Below are 24,042 nucleotides of genomic sequence, written 5' to 3'. Positions count from 1 at the left end.
AATTTTATTCTGGTATCCTTCCTTATTCAACTGTCCATGTTTTTCTCCCCATTTTCTGTTTATACAGGCATCTGATTTCTTTTAATTTAGCATATCAGTTTTACAAACACTTGCTACTGCTAAGGAAAATTAGTGAAAAGCAAAAACTGATTTTATTAGAAAGGGAAAGGTCAAGTCAAGGAATATGTATAAAGGCCCCATGGACAAGACAATGGGTGAAGGGGGCTGAATGTAGGGGGGAGGTGGGGCAGGGGAGAGTAATAGGGAAAAATGAGGACAATTGTAATTGAACAACAGTAAAAAATATTTTTTAAAAAGAAGTGTTTAATCGTATATTACCGGTGGATCAGGAATGGATCTGAGCCTTTTCATCCATTTATCATTTATTCTTTATGTATTATTTCCTCTTTTCATTCCATGAAAAGAAGGTAGGATTTGAATGCATGTAAACAAATTATAGACATTTTGTATTTTAAATTCTAGTAATCCACTTTTCAATAATACTGATTCTGAGGGCACCTAATAATATGAAATACACTTTCTTTTTTATTTGTTGCTACTATGTGAAATATCAATATTTTTATAGCCATCATATTTATTTTTTAAACTTTGGATATTGCTTTATTTTGACTTTTCTTTCTACTTTAAAATTTTTTGTTGTTTATCTACATTTTACTCTTTTTCAATTTCTAATCTTTTTCTCTTTTTGTGTCTGTTATATTGTCCTTATATTTTGAAACTTTTCTTTATCATATTCATCAATTTATTTTTACTTTCCTTTTTTTAAGAAAAAAGGTAAATTCAGACACAGGAAATAAAGATGAGTTATTTTCATTATAACACCAATGTCATTTTTTACTTGTTGGGATTTTGGTATTAGGTTGAACCTTAAAATTATTAGTACTTGACCACATTTGACCCACTAAAAATGTCAGTTTCTTCTGGTTCATGCTCACCCGTATATCTATCTGCTCAAGGTTTTTTTTTTCCCTTGCCTTTACTTTACCCATTCTTTGACAAAAGGTGTTTTGTTTTACTTATGTGTTACAGTTGTGGTGTTCATGAACTTTTAGAGATTCTTAAGTTCTGATGTCTTCAATGCTCTCTGATTTCCTTTGGCCACAATCTGGCAGAGTATGTGGACTGGTTTTACATAACTCTGATTATCCTAAGATCTATGACACACTGACCTAACAGACTAGAGGATGGTGTCACCTATTATGACAAGTTTTCAAAAAAGGATTAAAATATAGTTGTATGAAAATGCTGTGTAGTTGGACTTCTTGGGAAAATAATTTCCTTCAAATAAAGGTTTTGTGAATTTTTTTCTTACCTTCTTCGGTTTTTATCATGCCAAATATGGTAGTTACTTTTAATGATGACAATCAATATCAAATTCCGAATGGTCAAGTAGATGTTGTCTTTTAAAAACATTTTGCTTCAGAATTGAATAAGTGGCACAATATTTCCTAAAGTGTGAAAATGGATATGTAAATATTGTTTACATACACACTTGATTATATTTGGCTACCTGAATGATATTCAACACTAAACTGGAAATCTCAGATACTAAAAGATACTTGACCTCCTGTTCTCTAAATGTATGAGGTTTTTTTCATACTATTTTGTAACCGTATTAGAAGCAACAGAATCTGTGAGTAACTCTTGAAATCATCTCTTATCTCCCTAAATGCTGATGAGGAACAGCACTGTGCATGAAGCAGGAACAGGAACACCTGTTTAAAAGCAAATCAAAACCAAATTTTAGTGTCCTCTCTTGAGAGACTTAAATTCCTACACAAAGATCTGGCCCACAGCTTCTTTTTCTTACAAGTTACATTCCTTTTTTGTGTAATTTGATCCAGTTATGTCAGTTTTCTTACCATTTCAACATTTGTAAAGATAGCAGAATAGTATAAAGTAGGGTGAGATGCAAGTTCTGTTCTCAAAAGGCTATAAAAATTGTACAACTATAAAATTTAATAAAATTTGGCAGAATTATAGCAGCTTTATAAAAGCAAAAATAATTATTAATTAACTCTACTTTTGTGTACTATCACATTTTGAATTGAAATGTACAGTTTTTATGATGAATTTTAAGATATTTTTTCTCTGGTTCCTTACAGTAGTCTTATGAATAAGGAAATTGTTAGTACAGATAGGTATTCTTAAATGAGGGTGAGCATTAGAGATACTGACAGGTCCTAATTAGACCACTGTCCTTGTGGTTTGACAAAGGCTGTGATATAATTATTCAACAATGTGTTTTAGTTTTTGATAATTCTCTGAACACAAAACAAGGATTGGTGATCCATAAGGAAGAAAAATAATGAAAAAATATCCCCCAAATTTCCCTGATGCTACCCAAAAATTACCAAATAAGAAACCTGAGGCTTAAACCTTCAAATCTTTATGATTTGAGTTCAAAACATATCTCACTACTAAACATGAAATTATTTAGAACTAAATAAAGTCAGAACCACTCTGCTAAGCTACATTTGTCAAAATTTTGTGAGTTCAGAAGAGGAAGAAGGCCAGCAGGCAGATGAACCTGATACATGTCTTCCCAGTGTCGCCGGCCTGAGATTTAGAAATCTCTTGAAGGAAAAATGGCAAGAAAAGGGTTGATGGTAGATAATTGTCCTAATAGAGGGGATACTGTAACAACTTGAATGTTTATCATTGGCTTCTGCACACCTTGGAAAGATCTTTCACAGAATGAAGTGAACACCCTGATTACGTCATGACTTACACTCATTTTCAAGGGTGAACTTCTTTAAAATCCATAGAATTTCCTTCTGTTAACTAAACATCATCATCACCATGAACTAGAGTATCTGATTGAGTGGTTTCCTTTCCTTTAATTTACTCTTGGGGATGCCCTGGGGTTTTTCTATGCTGCTAAAGTACATTGTTCTAGTTATTCGACTTAATAGGTACTGCAAGCAGAATAGCATTATAGAAATATCAATGTGCTAGTACCTATAGCAATGTTAAAACCTCAAACAAACCAATCCTTCTCATCTGAGAAATTCCTTACATAATAGCTTGATGTGCTAAAAATTGCCAGTAATAGCTCAAAGTGACCACCACCCCACAAGCCTTAAGATAGTGGTTCTCATCTTGGCTATACCTCAGAGTCATTTGAGGAGCTTTCAAAAAAAAATTTATGCCCTAAACTCACTTCCTGATATTCTGATTTAGTTTGGGATTGGGTAGGGCTGTCCTGATTTTAAAGTACAGCCAGACTTGAAAGTCATTATGATGTAGAGAACCAGAGTATTCCATAGAATAAACAAAATAGCATGGACTTCTTCATTATTATTACTCCCCTAAGCTTTGTGACATTGCTTTATAATTGTGTACAATACAAAAAGAATGAAAAAAAATAATAATGTGTCAATTAATGTGGGGCTCTCTGGTTTTAATTAGCACCATGGGTCCATCATGGTCAGATCTGAAGGGACTTCCACATCCATTATATTCACTTATTATCATTTTATAAATCATAATAACTTATATTTATAATTCAGCTCCAAAACAAATTTCTGGAAGAAAAACTCAGAGTGGCATTTTTTAGTGTGGACATTTTAGACTATCTTCAATAATTTTTATCTTTCCCATGTCTCATTATTTTGGTGAGACCATGGTTCACTTATCTTCTAGAATTGTACCATCTGGTCTATATCAAATATGTGGAATCTACAAATACCATTAAAGGGTATAAAGTTTAGAATAATTAAGTTTAAATAGGTTAGGTTGGACTAGTTTGCATGAGCAAACATACAAATACGTTTTCTCCAAAAACCTTTCGCTTATAATCAGGAATTATCTTGGTGCACATCCTTTCAAAGTACAGAACAGCGCACATGTTCTAGAGGAGAGTGAAAGTCCTCCTCTAGAAAGGTCTTCTACAAAGAAGAAATACTGAGGGTTACAATGGCACAAGTACCTCATAGTAACCACCAACTCTGCACTCATATTTAATATTAAATAATACAAACAAGCAACCATAAGCCTCATTCCTCTATAAGGATATCATAAACCTCTAGAATCCTATGGAAGATAATCCAATATTAATTTCCATTATGAAAACTAATAATCTACCTAACCATATACTCCCCTGAGTATTCTTCTAGAGAGAATTATCTACAGCCATGGCCTGCCATTTTTCTTTTATCACTTATGTAACACAGACATCTTTGGGTATTGGGATCAGTAACATGCAATACCTAGAAGAGAAGCTGTTAACTTTCTCCACCCTGACCAAAAAAATATATATGCCTGCAAATTAAATCAAGCCCAATTTATAGAGTCCATTTTTAGCCATGTACTAAGTAGCCCCATAAATCAAAATAAAAATTGCTCACATTTTTAAAATTATTTGTCTTTTGTGAAATACAGTTGACAGCCTAAACCTGAAAATATTTTATTTATACATTTATTTCAACATTTTGCTGCTACATTGTCCATTCTGGCATGGTCCTATTGCTCAGAATTAGATATGAATTTAAAAATAATTTGTATGGAAGCAGACAACCACACTGTGAATAATTAATAGTTCTCTTATAAAGATATCAAAAATATAGTCTCCCAAATCATCAAATTATTACTAAAAATGATGCTAGAATACACATTAAATAGTCAACTTGGGACACTGGCATGGAAATGTGTTAAAGAAATGTTAAGACTTTTTAAAAAATCAATATAACATTGTTTTATGTACTAGGTAAAAAAATATAAAAATACTTTTTGTCAAGGTAAGAAACAAAACATGGAGCAAACAAAATTTTATCTCTATGATAGGTAAAACTAAGCACTTTTCCCTCTTTCATTTTAGATTGCACTCATAGTTCTATAAAATATTAATAAAGAAAATAGACTTTCTAAAATGCACATTGCATTCAGTTTGATTAGTTCTTTCTAAATTTAACACATTAGCACATGCACATCTTTTCTGGGCTCTGATAGTGTATCACGTTGGTTCAGCAAGGGTAACTGAGTTTTGGAATTACCTTTTTAACTCTGACTTATCCTCCATTGTAATGATAAAGTGTACCTTCTGCATGAAAGACCAGAATAAACCGCCAGCTTGGACTTTTAAAATTCTACTCTTTGAGAAACTGCACAGCTAATTACTTTTGGTATTAAGTGGTGTCAGAGTTTGTGATACCAGAAGTATGATGACAAGCTTGATTCTTTTCATTTTTCCACCAGCTCTTCAAAATACTGTAGGAAGACTGTTAAAAAGATCTGCAAACTGAAGTTCTAATGCCAATTTTATTCATAGCAGAAACTTCTTAATTTAAAGAGAAATAAATTTAGTTAATTGGGACTTCTCAGAAGTTTGTAACAGAGATGATGTTTCTTAAATAAAATAAATGAGAGAGAGAACAGTAATGGCAGTGCTTTGCTTCTTTCTGCCCATTTGTGACTGAACATGTTTATCTTTTCAGCACTGTTCAACCTCATACCAGTGGGACTGCGTGTTGTTGCCATCCAGGGAGTGAAGACAGGGTTGTACATAGCCATGAATGGAGAAGGTTACCTCTACCCATCAGTAAGTAACACGCCAAAGGTGTTGGTCCTTCATTCAATGTTTGCAAAATAACAATAGCAGCAATAACAAAATAAGAAAATTTTGTGTCCATTGACTGTGACATTTTTGGTCTGTACTACAGTGTTGTAAGAGCTATTTATTCATTATTTATCAGTTTTGTTAATATCAGCATGTCAAGCAGAAGAGTGATATTGCCTCTTAATATGTGTATTTGCATATTTTAAAAAGTGACCTAGTTCATAGAAAATTGAAAAATTTTGAGTTAATGTCAATGTGATCTTTTTGTTTCTATTTAGAAATATATTTAGATAGTGTCTTATAAAAGACTGGTACAACCACTATGGAAAGCAGTATGGAATTTTCTAAGAAAACTGAAAATGGATCTGCCTTTTGACCCAGCAATTCCACTGCTGGGATTATACCCTAAGAGCCCTGAAACACCAATCCAAAAGAACCTATGCACCCCAAAGTTCATAGCAGCACAATTTACAATAGCCAAATTTTGGAAGCAACCTAGGTGCCCATCAGTAAATGAATGGATCAAAAAACTATGGTACATTTACACAATGGAATTCTATGCAGCAGAAAGAAAGAAGGAGCTCCTACCCTTTGCAACAGCATGGATGGAACTGGAAAGCATTATGCTAAGTGAAATAAGCCAGGCAGTGAAAGACAAATACCATATGATCTCACCTTTAACAGGAACCTAAACAACAAAACAAAGAAACAAGCAAAATATAACCTGACACTGAAATAGAGGAGAGGCTGATAGTGACCAGAGAGGAGAGGGGAGGGAATTTCAGGGGAAAAAGGGAAGGGTTTACTGGAACAAATATAAAGGATACATGGACAAAAACTAGGGGTGGGGGGCAGAAATGGGAGGGAGGTGGGCAAGGCTGGGGGGGTGGGCTGAGATGGGAGTAAAAGACAGAAAACTGTACTTGAACAACAATTAAAATAAAAAATAAAAGAAGATAAAATAAATGTGATGATATTTAAGCAAAAAATATTATTTTATAAAAATAAAAAGTAATTGTGGTTTCTAAATAGAAAAAAGAAAAATTTAAAAGGAGTAGTTCTTTTTAAATAAGAGTTCAAATTGTATAAACGTTTTACTAGGAAAATACTTCTAATATCAAAATGTAAATTTCTCTTAACTCTGAGTAAGTCTCCTCATTTCATGTTAATATCGACAGAAGTTGAGCACTTTTCAAGCCATATAACCTCTTCTGGAATATTTACTATTTGCCAATAATTTGCATTCAGATATGCTGTATTCCTACATTATAATGCTATTAGAATTCACTTCTGCCTCAGGTTTCAGCAATAGAGACTTAAATTAAACTATTTTTTTCTATTATCCTTTGAGCAAAAATCAATAGATTAAAGATAGTGCCTCAAAGAAAAATGCTATTATTTGGGTTTGCAAGCCATCATCATATACATTCTTTTTTTTCTTTCCTTTTTTATTTTTTTCCATTAACATTTGTTACCCTTATGCCACCCTCCCCTCTATAATCACTACACTGTTATCCATGTCCATGAGTTCTTTTTTCTTTTTGCTAATCCTTCTACCCCCTAGCCCTTCCCCTCCACCATAGCTGTCATCCTGCTCTCTATCTATGAGTCTGTCTTTATTTTACTTGTTAGTTTATGTTGTTCATTAGATTCCACATATAAACAAAATCATATAGTATTTGTTTCTCTCTGACTGGTCTATTTCACTTATCATAATGATCTCCAGTCCATCAATACTGTCACAAAGGTTAATATTTTCTTATTTTTTTATGTCTGAGTAGTATTCCATTGTGTAAATGTCCCATAGTTGTTTTATCCACTCATCCATTGGTAGGTACTTGGGCTGCTTTCATATCTTGGCCGTAGTAAATAATGCTGCAATGGGAATTCTTATCATGTAATCGATTCTTATCAATTCCAATGATGTATTTCACAGAATTAGAATACGTATTTCAAAAATGTGTGTGAAACCACAAAAGACCTTGCATAGCAATTGTGATCTTAAGAAAGAAGAATAAAGTTACAGGAATCATGCTACCTAATACCAAACTATACTATAAGGCCATAGTAATCAAAACGGCCTTGTACTGTCATAAAAACAGGCATATAGATCAATGGAACAAATTAGAAACCCCAGAAATAAACCCATAAATTTATAGTCTGTTAATATTTGACAGAGGAAGCAAACACATTCTGTAGGCTAAAGATACTTTATTCAATAATGGTGGTGGGAAAATTGGACAGATAAGTGCAGAAAAATGAAATTAGACCACCGACCACCTTGTTACACCACACATAAGAATAAATTCAAAAAAAGATTAAAGACTTTAATGTAAGACCTGAAACCATAAAAATCCTAGAAGAAAACAGAGGCAGTAGCATCTCAGACTTTGCTTGTAGCAATATTTTATCTGGTATATCTCCTCAGGCAAGGGAAACAAGAGAAAAAATAAACATATGGGACTTTATCAAACTAAAAAGTTTTTGCACAGCAAAGGAAATTATTAACAAAAAGACAATTCACAGAATGGGAGAACACATTCACTTATGTATCTGATAAGGGGTATATCCAAAATTTATAAATAACTAATAAAATTCAACACACAAAAAAGACAATCTAATTAAAAAATAGGCAAAGGACCTGAATGGACACTTCTCCAAAGAGGACACACAGATGGCCAATAGACATATGAAAGGCTGCTCAACATCAATCATCATCAGATATATACATATTAAAGTCGCAATGAGATATCACCTCACACCTGTCAGAATGGTTTCCATCAATAAATCAAACAGCAAGTGCTGGCAAGGATGTGGAGAAAGAGGAATCCCTTTGCACTGTTGGTAGGAATGCAGATTTACACAGCCACTGTGGAAAGCAGTAGAGAGATCCTAAAAAAAATTAAGAATGAAACTGCCCGATGACCCAACAATTCAATTTTGGGGAAAATACCCAAAGAAACCTAAAACACTAATTTGAAAGAACATAAGCATATACATTCTTTAAAACTCTGTTGTTAAATATCATCATCAAAAAAACTACATATGAACAGACATACATAGAAACATCTGCATAGGTGTATTCACATGCACACAGACTTAAGCAGAAACATTCTCTGTGGCCTCCCATAACATTTGATATGTTTTCTTTAAGAATTCTGGGAAACCTTGTCAAAGAAAATAAGGTGTGAGTTGTGGATTTCTTTTGTGGTGAGCTGGAAAACTCTTTTGTTAATTTGGAATCTTCCGAGTTCCCTGAAGGATGTTCCTGCAAAGAGACCTGGGCCCTACATTATGCAAATTGCATTCAGTTGCAGAAAATGAATATTCAACATACTGCTAGCAAGATTAGGCTAGAATTCCCTATCCTCTCTCTTTGGCAAAAATCCGATTCAGATAAGATTCTTAAGATGCCTTATTTCAGATACAAATCAATTTTATTGATTTTATATTAATTCTGTTACTTTTGTTTTTCTTCCCACAAGTAATCTTTGAGATGCTTACAGATTATTAGATTCAATATCTGCTATAGCCTCTAGTCCTTGGTTTCTGTTGATGATTTTATCGTTTTGTGCTCTGGTATATGTGTTGATTCAGGAGAAATTTAAATATTGGTTTTGCTACTGAGAAAGATGCTTTATAATTTTTGTGATAAGGTTGTACAAGTATGCCATTTTTTAAAGGTGGGAATATGTGTGTTAGCCTAAAATACAAGTAAGTACTGGTTATATTTGGTGTAATCTAAGCAGTGCAGCAGGAATAGAAGTGAGGAAGGCACAAACTGCCTGGTCCAGTCCTCAGCATCTTAAATATGGCCTCCTTGCTCAGGAATCAGATCTGATGGCTACACCTGCCCCAGGATTTGTCCCAGTGACAACCTCAGGCATATCCTCTAATCCATTGATTTCTACTCTTACCTCCCTGATTCTCCCGTTACTTGGCTTCTGGACCACCCTTTCGGTGGCTTGATTCTCTGACTTGCAGATCTTGATTTTCTCCTTTCCCCATCTTTGACTTTGCACTGAACCGAGGATATGGTAAGAAGCATTCTACTGACCCAGCTCTGATGCTGAGAGATCCCCTCTGCCCTGGCCATGTCCTTGGGATCCTCAGCTATCTTGTAGGAAAGGAATTAGATAAAAATCAAATGTAATTTCCAGTTTTTACTAACACTCCATAGTTAAAATAGTTTGTGATAAAAACTGAACTTCAAATATTTCAGTAAAAAGAAGGTTTTTGCATAGTCACTCATTTATTCCACAGTTACTGAGAGCCTAATAAAATAATAATATAACATAATATAAAATTAAATTATTATACTATATAATAGTTCTTACTAATAAAATAATAATAGCTACATTTATATAGCTATTATATAAATGTTATATATATGTATGTATATATACATATGTCTGTGTGTGTGTATATTACTCTGCCTAGCACTGATTTAAGCACTTTATAGGTTGACTCACTTAATCCTTGTGGCAACCTATTAAGAAAATGTTAAAATGATGATACTGATGTAAAGAATGTTAAAGAATTTGTGCAAAGTCACCAAGTAAGACATAGAAAATAAAAGATTTGAGCACATTAGTCTGACCCATGGCTTACATTTTTAACTGTTTCATTATACAGTATTGCTTCCACATGCCAGACATTTTCATAATATAGTCTGGCATATGCTAATAACTTATAAAAACATGACAATGTAATGAAAACCTTTAGAGATTTTATATCTGAGGAAGAAACCTCATTTTAATTATGAAAAAGTATAATTTGAAACAATCTGTTTTCTTTAGAGAGTTTCAAATAAAACAGTAAAAATCATAGAAAATTCTATTTATTCAGGTAATGTTTGATGTTAAATACTGGGCATTAAATATCCTTAACACTTATTATATGTAACATTTGAGTTTAAAATTTAAAACCCAGCATGGCTAACCTAACTAAGAAGTGTTGAACTTGGTTGAGTAAATTTTTTAAAAGAACTCCAGCCAAGCACAGGTTTAAAGAAAAACGTTAATAAACATTTACGTCTGGGAAATGAGGACATTTGTTTTAAGGTTATGCCCACTTTGAAACTATCAACTTAATGTCTGTGCAGTGTAAACCAATGTCTAATATGGGACTAATTTTATTGAGAATGTAGGCAAGAAAATATTCAGATCACAGTAAATTGTTAAATAAAAATCACACTAGTGATTTGACTCAAGGTATATAAGTTCCTCTGTTTGTATTTTAGGAAGTAACTCCCATAATCCCTTGCCATCCAAATAAAGATATTTAATTTGTCAGATAATTCCACCTCAGTGGAACAAATAAGTTATCTTGTCTAGGATGTAAATAATCACATTTCTAATGATGAAGCTACTTGCTCCCTGTGGAATCTTTTCTTTAATATGACAGAGTGATCTCTTTTGTGTTCATAATGATTGTAATTAATATATTACTTACAAATGTGTCTCAAGAAAATTAATGTCAGATATGAACAGTTTGCTTGAAGGTAGAATGCAGGCCACAAGGTTGCAGAACAGAAACTGACAACAAAATACTTTGTTAAAAATGAGTTTAAAATGGTGTTTAGGGTAAAAATGTATTTTGATCAACTATAAACTATTTATAGTGCTGTGAGGAACTGTCAAGGTTTTTTTTCTCTTTCAAACAACCTATAACTTAGAAAGACTAATGAAAATTCTCAAATGTAAGTTCTGAACACTGAAGAAAAATGTGAAATTTAAGAAAAATATCATTCATCATTTGACCAGAGATAAAGGACTGTTGAAGTCATACTGTGATATAAGAAAAGAAAGAGGGAAGGGGATTCCCATCTGTATAACTTAAGGGTTTCCCTAGGTGATTTAAGTTAATACTGGGGTTTAAAATTATAGTTTGAGTCTGACTGATTTTTCTGAATGATGAGGTAAGAAGTGTACATAAAATGAATAAAAGTTCATTATTGTTGTCTTGCCACTGGCTGACATTTATGAGAATATTAGTTTCCTAATGGTGCTTTAAATGTTTCTATTACTTAGATGCTGGCATCTGGGAGGCAGTAAACCCTGGTGTGCTCCTAAAATTAATATTTCATCTGAGTCTCATAGCCAAGTGATACCAGTAAAGAGGAAGATAATCCTTTTGATGTACATTTTTTAAATGAATCCATAGAATGCTCTGCTACTGTGTTTTGCAAATATTAGTGCCCATAATAATCACCTGAAAAGAGAGGGGAAATGCAGATTCCTTGTATTGACCTCTGGATACTTCAATTCAGTAGGTCTGGTGGGAGGCTCAGGAATCTACAGTTTAATGAGGATTCCCCTACCACTTCCACCTACCCACAAGTTGGTGATTCTAAAACTCAGCAATCAACAATCACACAACAAACATTGTTACAATGGCCAGTGGGGGAGATTATAATAGCGTTAGACCTAGTGGTGTGAGTAGAGTTGGGGAGAGTGGTAGATGGATTAACCAGGCTTAGAAAGCAACATTGAGTAAAATAAAATATTTGGTTTTCCTAACTTCATCTACCACTAAGTTAAGGTTTACAGAAATTCTTCAATATTCTTAACTAATACAGCAACCCAGAAGCCCTGAGACACCTAGATACTGCCACCTCTACATCCAGGATATACCCATACAACAATATACAATGTCTGCATAAGGATGACATACTATTTAATTAAGGGGCAAAAGATAAATGGAAAAAACATTTTCCAAGATTTCAAAATCTTATCTACATTATATGTGATAGTTTTCTGATATCACAGTCATATTTCAAAATATATTCATGAGTCCCTTTTACATAGATGATTCCACCTTCTCTCCTATGTGCCAACAGGCATTTCTTACTCATGTGTCTTGATTTGTGTTGTTGTCCCTCCTCAATTTTTCAAGGCTTCCCAGATAGGAAAACCTCAGAATTCCTTGCCTCGTTCTACCATTAACTGTACATCTCCCTGCGGAGCTTAATAACTCTAATGAAAAGGAATAGAACAATGTTATTTTCCTCTTGACATTTGTTCTTGTGTTCATTGTTCAAGTTTGGGCCATAGAAATTGAATTGTTTTGTGTTTTCACAAATTTCACCCAATTTCATTCAAAATCTTTGTATTCTTCCCTGAGAACTACTCATACAAAGACATACAACACCATTCACCTGTATTTCTATGCTCATGGAGTATTGTGTGTGTTCTTTGCCATCTCTAGTACCCATCCTGTCTTTAAATAAGATCTATGGACATTCATCCTCAGGAGGCCACTCACCATTTATCCCAGTGCAGGTGGGCACATCCTATCCATGCGTTCCAGTGTTTTTCTCTTTAGGTAACAGGCAGTACATGGAATTAACCAAACAATCCGAGCTACAATGACCATCACTGGCCATCAATAACTATTGTAGGGGAACTAAGGGCATTTGAGGACTGCTTATCCTGAGGGCCAGCCTTTTGATATCTGATATGACCTCTGGGAGGAGGGAAACAAAACTATAACCAAACGAGATTCCAGGATTTCTCTGTATACAAAATTGAAGAATGGAAGTTTTTTTTATCTTTCTTTCATTCTTCATTCTTTATTTCTCTGAGTGGTCAGTTTTGTTATCTTAAAAAGAATATTAAACTTGAGATAATTATTGTCTCTCTTATCCTAGCAATCTGTGGTTCTATATGTATGTTTTTCTGCACAAACACTATCTAATATCTTTTGAGAATATACATAATTTGTGTATATATATATATTTGTGTGTTTCATTGAAGTTATGCATTGCACTTAAATATACATAAGTTTATTCACATGATTATATTTCTGGTCAGAGTATTTCTATTTCTTTTATAAATATTAAATAACAGCTTTTAAATTTACACATATTTTAAAGCATTGTTTGCTATGTTTAAAAATATTTTTCATTAAGTTTTCCTGTGGTTTCTCTCACATTATTACTCATATATATCTTACAGGTTGAAAATGGCTATTATCTGCTTTTGGTGTTTTGGCTAAAATAATATGAAGCAAGTGCAGTATTTCAGTTTATTTCCCTTCAGTATTCACATAATTCTCACAACATCAAACACCAATGCACACTGTCATTCTACTTGGAGTCACTAACCAGAAAGAAAAATCTATTGAGAAACAAATCCAAATGATGAACTACTTATAATTAAATTTCAATAGCCTTTAGACTAAAGAAAAATACACCTGGCTGGCACGGCTCAGTGGATTTAGCGCGGGCTGCGAACCAAAGTGTCATAGGTTCAATTCCCAGTCAGGGTATATGCCTGGGTTGCAGGCCATGACCCCCAGCAACCGCACATTGATGTTTCTCTCTCTCTCTTTCTCCCTCCCTTCCCTCTCTAAAAATAAATAAATAAAATATTAAAAAAAAAGAAAAGTGAAAACCTTAAAAAAATAAAAATACAAAAGTTAATATTTTTCTATGATTAGGTTGATGATAAGGAATACATATAAAGCAATACATGTAGTTTTTAGGCTATCCATGTTCAAGTACCATTTTATGGAATCTGAAGGAAGGAATTGGGGTTGAGGTACAGATGACACTGAGTGTTTAAGAGGAAGAAGAGAACAAAAGATAAATGAAAAAAAAGGAGATAAGTCAGCAATAGGAAGTTATTTTAGACAGCATTAGCAAAAGGAGAGATAAAATAAAGGGAAAGAAGAGAGGATGAGAGGATGGGAAGAGGAGACAGCAAAGGCAAGGAAGTAAGAAAGACATCACAAGGAGAAAGAAGAGGCCCATGTTTCCTGCTCACTCTATCATGTTACTGGAATCCATCTGACCTCCGGCTCCAGCTTCTTACTTTGAGGTGGAGAAAACTAAATTCTCCTTCTTGGAGTTTTCGACCACACCTACAATCTTTTTCTGCTCTAGCTGTATACCACTTTCATGTATTTACTTGAACTTCATCTTTCAGAATGGTAGCTATGCTTAGTTAATGTTATTCTCTAAGCTAGGAAGTAATATAGTCATATCCAAATTCCAAAGGATTATACCAGTGACAGTGAGACTTAGTGGAAATAGATTAGTGGTGGTGTGGAAACCACTGCAATCCATAGTTCATATGAGAAATGCTGAGTATACAGAGTGAGGCAAAGGTAGGATTATAGTTGTTATATGGAAAATAATACAATAATTAATGAATAATAATATAAGAACAAACTATTTTCTGTACTCCCAACTGTAAACCTACTTTTGCCCCACCTTATATACAATGGATTACTATTCATTTTTTTTTAAAGAAAGAGATTCTGCCATTTACAACAATATGAATAAACCTGGAGGACATTATACTAAAGCTAAGTAAGCAAGACACATAAATGCTTCATGACCTTACTTGTGCAGTCTAAACAGGTTAAATACATAGAAGCAGAGACTTGAACAATGGTTGTTAAGAGCAGGAAGGTGGGGGAAATAGAGGGATAAAAGTAAAAGAAAATAAAGAAGAACAAACTAAATAGGGCTTGCAAACTACAAACATTTGTTTGGGCAGTGTGTGTGAGCATGAGTATGTGTCTATATCTAAAAGTCTTTAGGTGGAGCATGTAACTCTACAGTCCACAGGTTGGCTGCAGTGACAACTACTTCTTAAGTTTAGAAAGGAAGACATGGCACCATGTTAACTTTTTTGCTGGGCTTGGAGACACTGGTGTTGTCATGCCATCTGCTAAGTGAAGGAACTGTAAAGCATGAGAGATATTTGAAAGTGGTTCTGGAGGAGTTTTGTAAAAAGCTCTGGTTATCTGGGTATGGGAGATGACCAAGTCACAGTTCACTCTGATGTGATTAACTCAGAATCTGATGAGCTGTGATGTTTCTCCCTGAGAAAACAAAACCCAGAAGGAGAGGGGACTGGTGTGGAAAAATGTAGTTCACTCGGTTTTAGCCAAGTGGGTTATAATCCCACTGAATGACTGTTGGATGATGACCAAGCCCATTTATCAGGAAAAAACAAGTCTAAAGGTTGTCTTAATAATGGTATGAAAATAAAGGGTTATTCTGTGATGGGTGATGATTATTTTATTTTTCCTCCTGATGTGAATCAGAGATGAAGAAATGGGTTAAATAACATCTGCATGAGTAGATATCTATATTAGAAAAAAACTTTATTAAATAATATAACTTCTTGAAAAGCATCCTAATATATATTACTTAATTCCTAAGTATACATAATCAATAGAGGTGATTTTGGACACTGGGTATAGAGGAGAGATTAGCTGAATAAAATGTATAACCTGTGTCTTTATAAAAGTAATGACAATAATATGGGAACAAATATTGTCCCTCAGATACTTTCACAGTGGTTCACAATTCTCAACATACATGTCTTATTCTGATAATACTGTAAATATCTAGATCCCAGAACATTAGTCTATAAGATCACAATTCTACTGAATCCAAATGCCAAAAGTTAAATACACCACAAGAATCAGAATTTTTAATATGTAGCCAGGCATTTCTAGGCAAGATCCTAAAAGAGCATACCTTGATAAACATAATATACATCACTGTCTCCTGAACCATGACTTTAATATTATATTATTTTATATTTGCCATTGATTATAATGCTGTTGTTGTTGTTGACAATGATAATGATGACACATTCATGGTCCATTTCAAGCCCCCTGAATAAACAGAATGGCGTAACCACAAGTAATGTTCATCCTTCCTATTGACCAAGTGAGCTGGCCTTTGAGGGTCTGCATGGAGAAAAGTCCTGGCGGTGATCACTCTGCTCAGCCTGAAAAGATTAGGACAAGAAATGTGTCCTTGAGCATCAAGATAATAAAGAGAAAGGCAAGAACTTTGATAAATCTTGAGAAAATGAAATAAGTAAAAAATGGTAAGATGTTGAATTTCAAACCAGTAACAGGTGGCTTGCAATCCTGAAAAAGAGAGATGGTTTTCATCACATAAAGAGCTCAGGGAAAAATCAGTCTGAGAAACATCCTGGGACCACCAAGCACCTGCTGAATGGAAGGGTGTGATTTAGGAAAGGATATCTTGTCAGAAAAGATTTCTAATTACAACTAATATGGGTTGCTTCAGAAATGAATGCTCTTTAGATTTTTAAAAAATATTACTAATGGAATAAATACAGGGATGGGAAAAAGTACATTTATAGTTATAATACAAAGAGATAATACAATAATTAATAAATAATAATGCAAGAATAAACTGTGTTTCATGTACTCACAACTATAAATGTACTTTTGTCCACCTCTGCATATCAATATTTAATGCACTATTTATTTTTCCTAATCCTATATTTTCTCTGAGATAATTTTATTTTCTTCTGAACAGGGCCTTCCTACACAAGTCCCATCTTTGAAGCAGAGGAGACTTCCTTCTCCTTTTCTAGGTGATCAGCAAGACCCTGGTGCTTGGCCCACCTTTGAGCTTCTTTTCCTGGGTCCTATAGAGAGAGTGGGTTGATCCCATATGGGCCCATCATTATACAAATTTCTTAACTGTACCGAAGCCCATAATTTCTACCTAACAAAAATTTAATGTATCTAATAGCAAAAGTGTTTGCCCAGAATGTGTGAAAGACCATTTCTATACTATATTATTATTCAGCACTTAAACACAGGCTAATAAACAAGTCAGGTACTTGGAATGGATGAGTGAATTAATGAACTTATGTATTCATTCATTCAACAGAAAAGACTGTATGTCTTTCAAAGTCAGCTATTGTGCTTAAGTGCTGGGGCTTCAAAGATACATGAAAAAAATACTGATTTAAACATGAACAAACAAACTAAAATCCCTTGAAGTCCAATAGGTGGAAGGAAATCATTTGGAGCACATATTGACTAAGTGAATTCTAAGAGTCCTATATTTCCTCTGAGTCTGTATTTCCATGATTATATTTGTATGTTTTCTATCACTAGTTTAATAGTGACGTAAATGTAGGAGGTATTCAGTTTGAAACTCTTGATTGATTATTAAGGTAGAAATAATTTTACTAGCTTATTTTATTAATTTATTTCTTGAGTATTCATTCTCCTGGCCATGATATTTATTATGCATGTCACTAACCTTTTTCCCTACACTAAAAAACATTAAGTATTGGCAGAGAAGATGTGAGCCTGTTTATCTCTCAAGTTAGAATTGCAGAAAAACACTTATTTACACATTTCTTTCCTGAAAGAGCATGAGAAACTCACAGAGACAGAATTCAGACATGCAATGTCTGCCTTCTAATGTAGTCACATTTGCATTAATACAGTGAGAGGTAATATTTTCATCTTAAGAGAGAATCTCAGGGCAAAAAAAATAAAACTTGATTTCTAATAAATATTGCTACCATGTAAATGAACATTTCAAAGAAAGTGCATGAATAATGATAATTAGAAAAAGGGTTTTATTATTTCTGTATGTTCATAAAATGACATGAAATGCTTTGGTCTTATTTCCTTTTAGTGCCAAAGAAAAAAATATCAGTGCAGTTTGCAATTTTGTCCTAATTTTCTCTAAGTTGAAAACATTGTAAAATACTCTAATAGTAATAAAATTAGGTTTGATCAGAATGTTTCAGTTTTTAAAACCTGTATGTGTGGAGGTGGATGGTAGTGTGTACATGGGTGAAAGAAATCTTTATATATAAGGAGATTTAAGAACTACCAAAAAGATTAAGTGCTAAAACAATAAATAGTATTTCAGAATGACCATCTCTTTTTCACTTTCAAAATCATAAAAAATTGCAATAAGCTACATAAATGTTAAGAAGGCCAATATATAATACAGTAAATGACAAATCAGTTTTCAAATCAAAGCAACAATTAATAGCTACTAAAATTGGGAGGGAACTCTACCTATTAAAATTTTCTTTGCATATGTGGAAAGCCCCATGATTGAAATTGCTATACACCATTCACCCAAGTTGGGTTTTATTTCTGATTATTTTTACTTTTAGAGAATTCTTTTTCTTTTTACTTTTGATAGTGGGATTCTATGTGTGATTCCTGCCAGGGACTCTGAAAATCCAAGAACCATGAGTTCATGTTTGCTATGAACAGAAATTGGGTGTTTTTCTAAGTTTTCTCAACATGGCCCCAATAATTTAAAACACATTTCTTTTTAAAAGATTTTATTTACTTTTAGAGAGAGTGGAAGGGAAAGAGAAAGAGAAGGAGAGAAATATCAATGTGTGGTTGCCTCTCACGCACCCGCTACTGCAGACCTGGCCTGCAACCCAGGCATGTTCCCTGACTGGGAATCGAATCAGTGACCTGTTAACTTGCAGACCACTGAGTCCACTGAGCCACACCATCCAGGGCTAAAACACATTTTGTAATCACTTGAGAATTATAAAGAAAAAAATTATGAAATAATTCATAAAAATATGGAAACTATTTTTTATTTTGTCAAGAAAGAATTATAACAACCTTTATTGAAAAGTTATACTGGCTGTTCTCCTTTATATGTTATACACTAAAAATTGGAAAAATTGTTCTTTTAATGATAATTTTTATTGTTTCCTCTTTTTTATGCTCTCTGATTGTTTCCACTGGTATTGGAGTTATAGTATTATTGAAAGAATGATGACTATTCAGCTGAAAATATTGACTACATTTCTATTATAATATTAACTGTCAACCAATATAGATACAACATATGCTAGAACCTAGAAAAATAATGGTGAAAAACAAACATGGCCCCTGGCCTCCTAGAAACTACAATTTCTATAAATATTAGTTCCATGCACAATGTATTCTAATTTTGAATGATTTATCTACATTTTAGAAGGGCATTTTGTGCTCTGAGCTACTTAGGGTTTCACGAAGGTTAATGTCATCTTAAAATATGTATTCAGTTTGGAATGCAAGTTCATGGCAGGTTACATAATGTGCTTCTGAGCAAGGGTGCAGTAGATCTCTATGAGTTTTCTTTGGAATTAGGTAATGGCTGTATGAAGTAAAGAGATGAGTCAATTGTTAATAGGCATGTCCCATCCCATGCAAAGGCACCCTAATTGTTTGCTCTTTGCTATCTAAATTAAGTCAGAGACTAAATGGAAACAAGATATTTTTTTTGAGGCTACATCTCTGACAAGATGGAGATATTTTCTTTAGTCATTTATCCTGGATCTAGTCCACTATTTGGCAGAAATAGTTATGTGAGCAAAAGGAAACATTATCCTCTTTACTTTTAACCTGTTACAATTGATTAGTAGTTAAAAGTACTAACCTGACAACTGAGAACAGAAGCTTTACTGATATTATGTAATAAAGTGACTGGGAGTGCCCTTGGTAAGGGCATAACAACAAAGGTTGATCCTAAATGACTCCCCATTAATGTAAACTTCTCCAATTAACTCATCTGTCTCTCAGCTATGAACACTTTTGTGATATTGTTTCCACTACCTAAACCTTAGACTCCATGCAATTCTTCTCATGGAAAATGCTTTTTTATGATGAACAATACTCTGTTGTGGTTCAAGAATGTTGGTTTGCTGGCCTGGACTTAAGACATAGCTTGGAATAAATTGATATATTTATTGTGTGTAGATAATTAAGAGTAAAATTAGGATAAGAAGATTTATTATCTTGAAAGACGCATATTATGGTGTAAGAAACAATTGTTTTTATTAGAAGTCATGTTAAATGTGCACAGTGAGCATTCATTTGCATGTACCTCCTCTGTAATCAAGACATACTATTTTTGCTATTGTATGAAATGGTAAAATGATTGATAAAAATTATGTCACTTTGGAAGATATCAAGGTAACTACTACATTATTGATTATTTAAATATTGATATTTGCTTTCTACCCTGTAACCCTAAATTAATGATATCAGCAAAGGAAATGGAAAAGTGTTTTTGTACAAAGAATTTGCAATTTAAATATCTCTACTTACCCTTTAATGGCTGCTATCCAAACTTCATTGTTTTATTCTATCAGTTTGAATCTATATTTTGAGCTATATTAACAAGAGAAAAAATAATATTTAAACTTTTTAAAGGTCTCTAGACAACTCTTACCCAGAGTTGAGATAACAAGTATTCTTTTAGTGTCCATGAAGTAATAAATTCTAATGTGAAATATGTCAAAATGAAGGAAGAGAGAATTAAGAAACTGTTCCATGGGTGCTATAAATGAGTTAGCTATTTTCCTAATGCAGTTGGGGTCCATTAAATGATTATTTTATTGACTTAGCAAAGCCAAATGTATACCCAGGAGAAATAGAAGTGAACCTTTATTTAATTTAAAATTGCATTACATGACAGGGCTTGCACATTAAAATGGGTAGACAGAAAAATTGCCTTGAACAATAGTTCCTTTGTGTTTATCTAAAAAAATCAAATAACACTTTGTAGGAATTTGAATACAAAGTTCTTAATATTTTTTTGTGCATCATTCATACAATAACAATAAAAAAAAAATGCACCATGTCAGTAATGGCAGATTAGTTAAAAGCACAGGATGTTAAGTCCTACCTTGATCCTATGAGCCACAAAAACTAGTCTGATTTTAATTTTTCTCTAATGGTCAGTGTTTGGGACCAATTAGAAATGTCTCAGAATCATTAAACCATTAACTGCAAGCACAAAAAAAAATATGTTCTGTAAAAATTTTTATGAATAATAATTTCATTAGACATTATTTATCTTGTAAGACTATGGAAAACTATGGAATGTGGCACATTGTAGCACTTAGTTTCAACCATCCAATATTCTAAACTTTTTTCTTAACTTGCTCAAGGGTGTGCTTCTACACTATATCTGGCAAATTACTGTGTGCTAATTGAACCAATAGCATGTTAAAATTGCCTTCACCATTCTGTTCAATACCTAGTTGTATTTTCTATTGATGATAGTGTTCTACCTAGAAGCATTTGAAATATTTTTTAGTCCGAAATAAAGGTGTAAATTGCACTCTCAGTTAATCAAGATGATTTTACATTTGAGACAGAGATGATGAGGACAGCGAGATAAAGGGAAGAACCATTATACTCATGTTCTTCAATGTAGGAAAAGCTAAAACCCCAGAGTTGTTTTTACTGTATTACTGAATTATTTTTGTTAATTCCAATTCCAAATGAGTTTGTAAATGGTCATTCAATAACATGAAAAGGTAAATGTAGAGCACATGGTTATATTACCACCAAGGAAAAGTAGAATTATTATACTATGGGCACTGTGTGATATATGTGTATTTGTATATAATTATTCTATGATCATAAAACATTAAGGGATATTCTGTATCATACAATGAAAAGGACACAAAGTAATTAATAATATGATATATACATTTCTCTTAGCTATTATTTAGGAATTTTTCTTTGTACTCATTTGTGAAGTACTTACTGTGAAAATATAATCCCTTTTTATTGTACAGGATCTGTACATGTAACTCACAACTCCAGTTACTTTTAATTCTTCAAAGGCAAATGCCTTGCCTAATTCATTTCTTAGTCACGCTACATAGTGGTATTGATAAGTGGACAAGTAGAATGGCAGGAGAAAACATCCACTGAGAAGGCTAAATGAAAGGTGGAAGTGCCACCAGCACTAATTTAAGCATTTGGACCCTCTGAGTGACCTTGAAAATTCCAAATGATATTTTGTAAAATAATGATGACAATTGAAATGGTTTCTAAACAGTAGATAAGATAATTATGTTTTCTTTAATATTCAGATATTGTGATTATGTTCTAGCATGATGATGGTAATAGATTAGGTCAGCAAACATGCCATGCCTAAAATACATTCCTAAAATACATGCCTTAATATACATAAGAACAAGTCAGAATTTCTCCAGTTGTATGATTGACCTGGGGGCATGGTTGACACGAGCAGTATTCTCCTTCCCAGCATGTCTTCTGCTTCTGAGAGATCCCAGTGATGAAACATGGGTTAGCAGGCAATGAGTGGGTTAGCAGGCAATGAGTATTATTATCAATGTAATAAAAATAGTACCTGACCCTCCAACATCCCTCCCACCTTAGTTCGTGTCCATGGGTTGTCCTTACAAGTTCTTTGGTTCCTCTATTTCCTATACTATTCTTAATCCTCTCTTGTCTATTCTATGTATACCAATTATGCTCCTTATTTACTGTATCTTTCCACCCCATTCTCCCCATCCTCCTCCTCACTGATAGTGTGATCTCCATTTCTGTCATTCTGGTCCTATTCTTGTTGTTCGCTTAGTTTTAATTTTTTAGGTTCAGTTGTTGATGGTTACAACTTTGTTGTCATTTTATTGTTCATCGTTTTTTATCTTCTTCTATTTCTTATATAAGTCCCTTTAACATTTCATGTAATAAGGGCTTGGTTATAATGAACTCCTTTAACTTGACCTTATCTGAGAAGTACTTTATCTGCCCTCCCATTCTAAATGATAGTTTTGCTGGATAGATTAACCTTGGATGTAGGTCTTTGCCTTTCACAACTTCAAATACTTCTTTCCAGACCCTTCTTATCTCGTAAGATTTATTTTGAGAAACCAGCTGGTAGTCTTATGGGAACTCCTTTGTAGGTAACTGCCTCCTTTTCTCTTGCTGCTTTTAAGAATCTCTCCTTATCTTTAATCTTGGGTAACTTAATGATGATGTGCCTGGGTGTGTTCCTCTTTGGTTCCAACTTCTTTGGGATTCTCTGGGCTTCCTGGATTTCCTGGAAGTCTATTTCCTTCACCAGATTGGGGAAGTTTTCCTTCATTATTTTTTCAAATAAGTTTTCCATTTCTTACTGTTGTTCTTCTCCTTCTGGCACCCCTATTATTCAGATGTTGGAGCACTTAAAGTTGTCCCAAAGGTTCCTAAGCCTCTCCTCAGTTTTCAGAATTCTTGTTTCTTCATTCTGTTCTGTTTGGATGTTTATTTCTTCCTTTTGTTTCAAGTCATTGATTTGAGTCCCCATTTCCTTCCTTTCACCGTTGGTTCCCTGTATATTTTGCTGTATTTCACTTTGCACAGCCATCATTTCTTCTTCATTTTGCAGTTGAGCTCAGTTAATTCTGGAAGCATCCTGATTACCAGTGTTTTGAACTCTGTATCAGATAGGTTGTCTATCTCCTCATCACTTAGTTATTTTTGGAGTTTTGATCTGTTCTTTAATTTGGGTCCATATTTCTTTGTCTTGGTGCAAGTGTTAAGTTGTAAGGGGATGGCGCCTTATAGCATAAAGGGGGTGGAGCCTAGATTTTTGCTAGGGTGGGGCCACCCTTTTGCTGTGTTATGGCGCTGTCAGGAGGGGTCAGAGAGGGAACAATGCTGCTTGCTCCCTCCATTCTTTCCCTACTTTCCAATGAATTCTCATGTGAAACTGGGAGTTTCTCCTGCCTTCATGACCACCATAGTATTTTACAGCTAAAGGTTTTGAGTTTTTAGATTCCTGGTCAGGCAGCCCCACCTCACCACCAATCCTCTTCACCCACCTGCCCAGCTGCCTGTCTCTGCCCCTCCTACCAGTCTGGGTGAATGTTTCTTTACCTCCTTGGTTG

General features: G+C 33.8%; 1 protein-coding gene across 1 annotated transcript in view; it reads left to right on the top strand.

Moving 5' to 3' along the window:
• Nucleotides 1-24,042, top strand: part of FGF14 (fibroblast growth factor 14) — a 215,646-nt gene that overhangs the window by 54,196 nt on the left and 137,408 nt on the right. The window contains 1 exon segment of the mRNA XM_028526713.2: nucleotides 5,457-5,560. Coding sequence (XP_028382514.1) covers nucleotides 5,457-5,560 — 104 coding nt within the window.

This window comes from Phyllostomus discolor, chromosome 11 (assembly GCF_004126475.2).
Source record: "Phyllostomus discolor isolate MPI-MPIP mPhyDis1 chromosome 11, mPhyDis1.pri.v3, whole genome shotgun sequence".
NCBI classification, from domain to species: domain Eukaryota; kingdom Metazoa; phylum Chordata; class Mammalia; order Chiroptera; family Phyllostomidae; genus Phyllostomus; species Phyllostomus discolor.
This window is presented reverse-complemented; position numbering and strand designations above follow the sequence as displayed.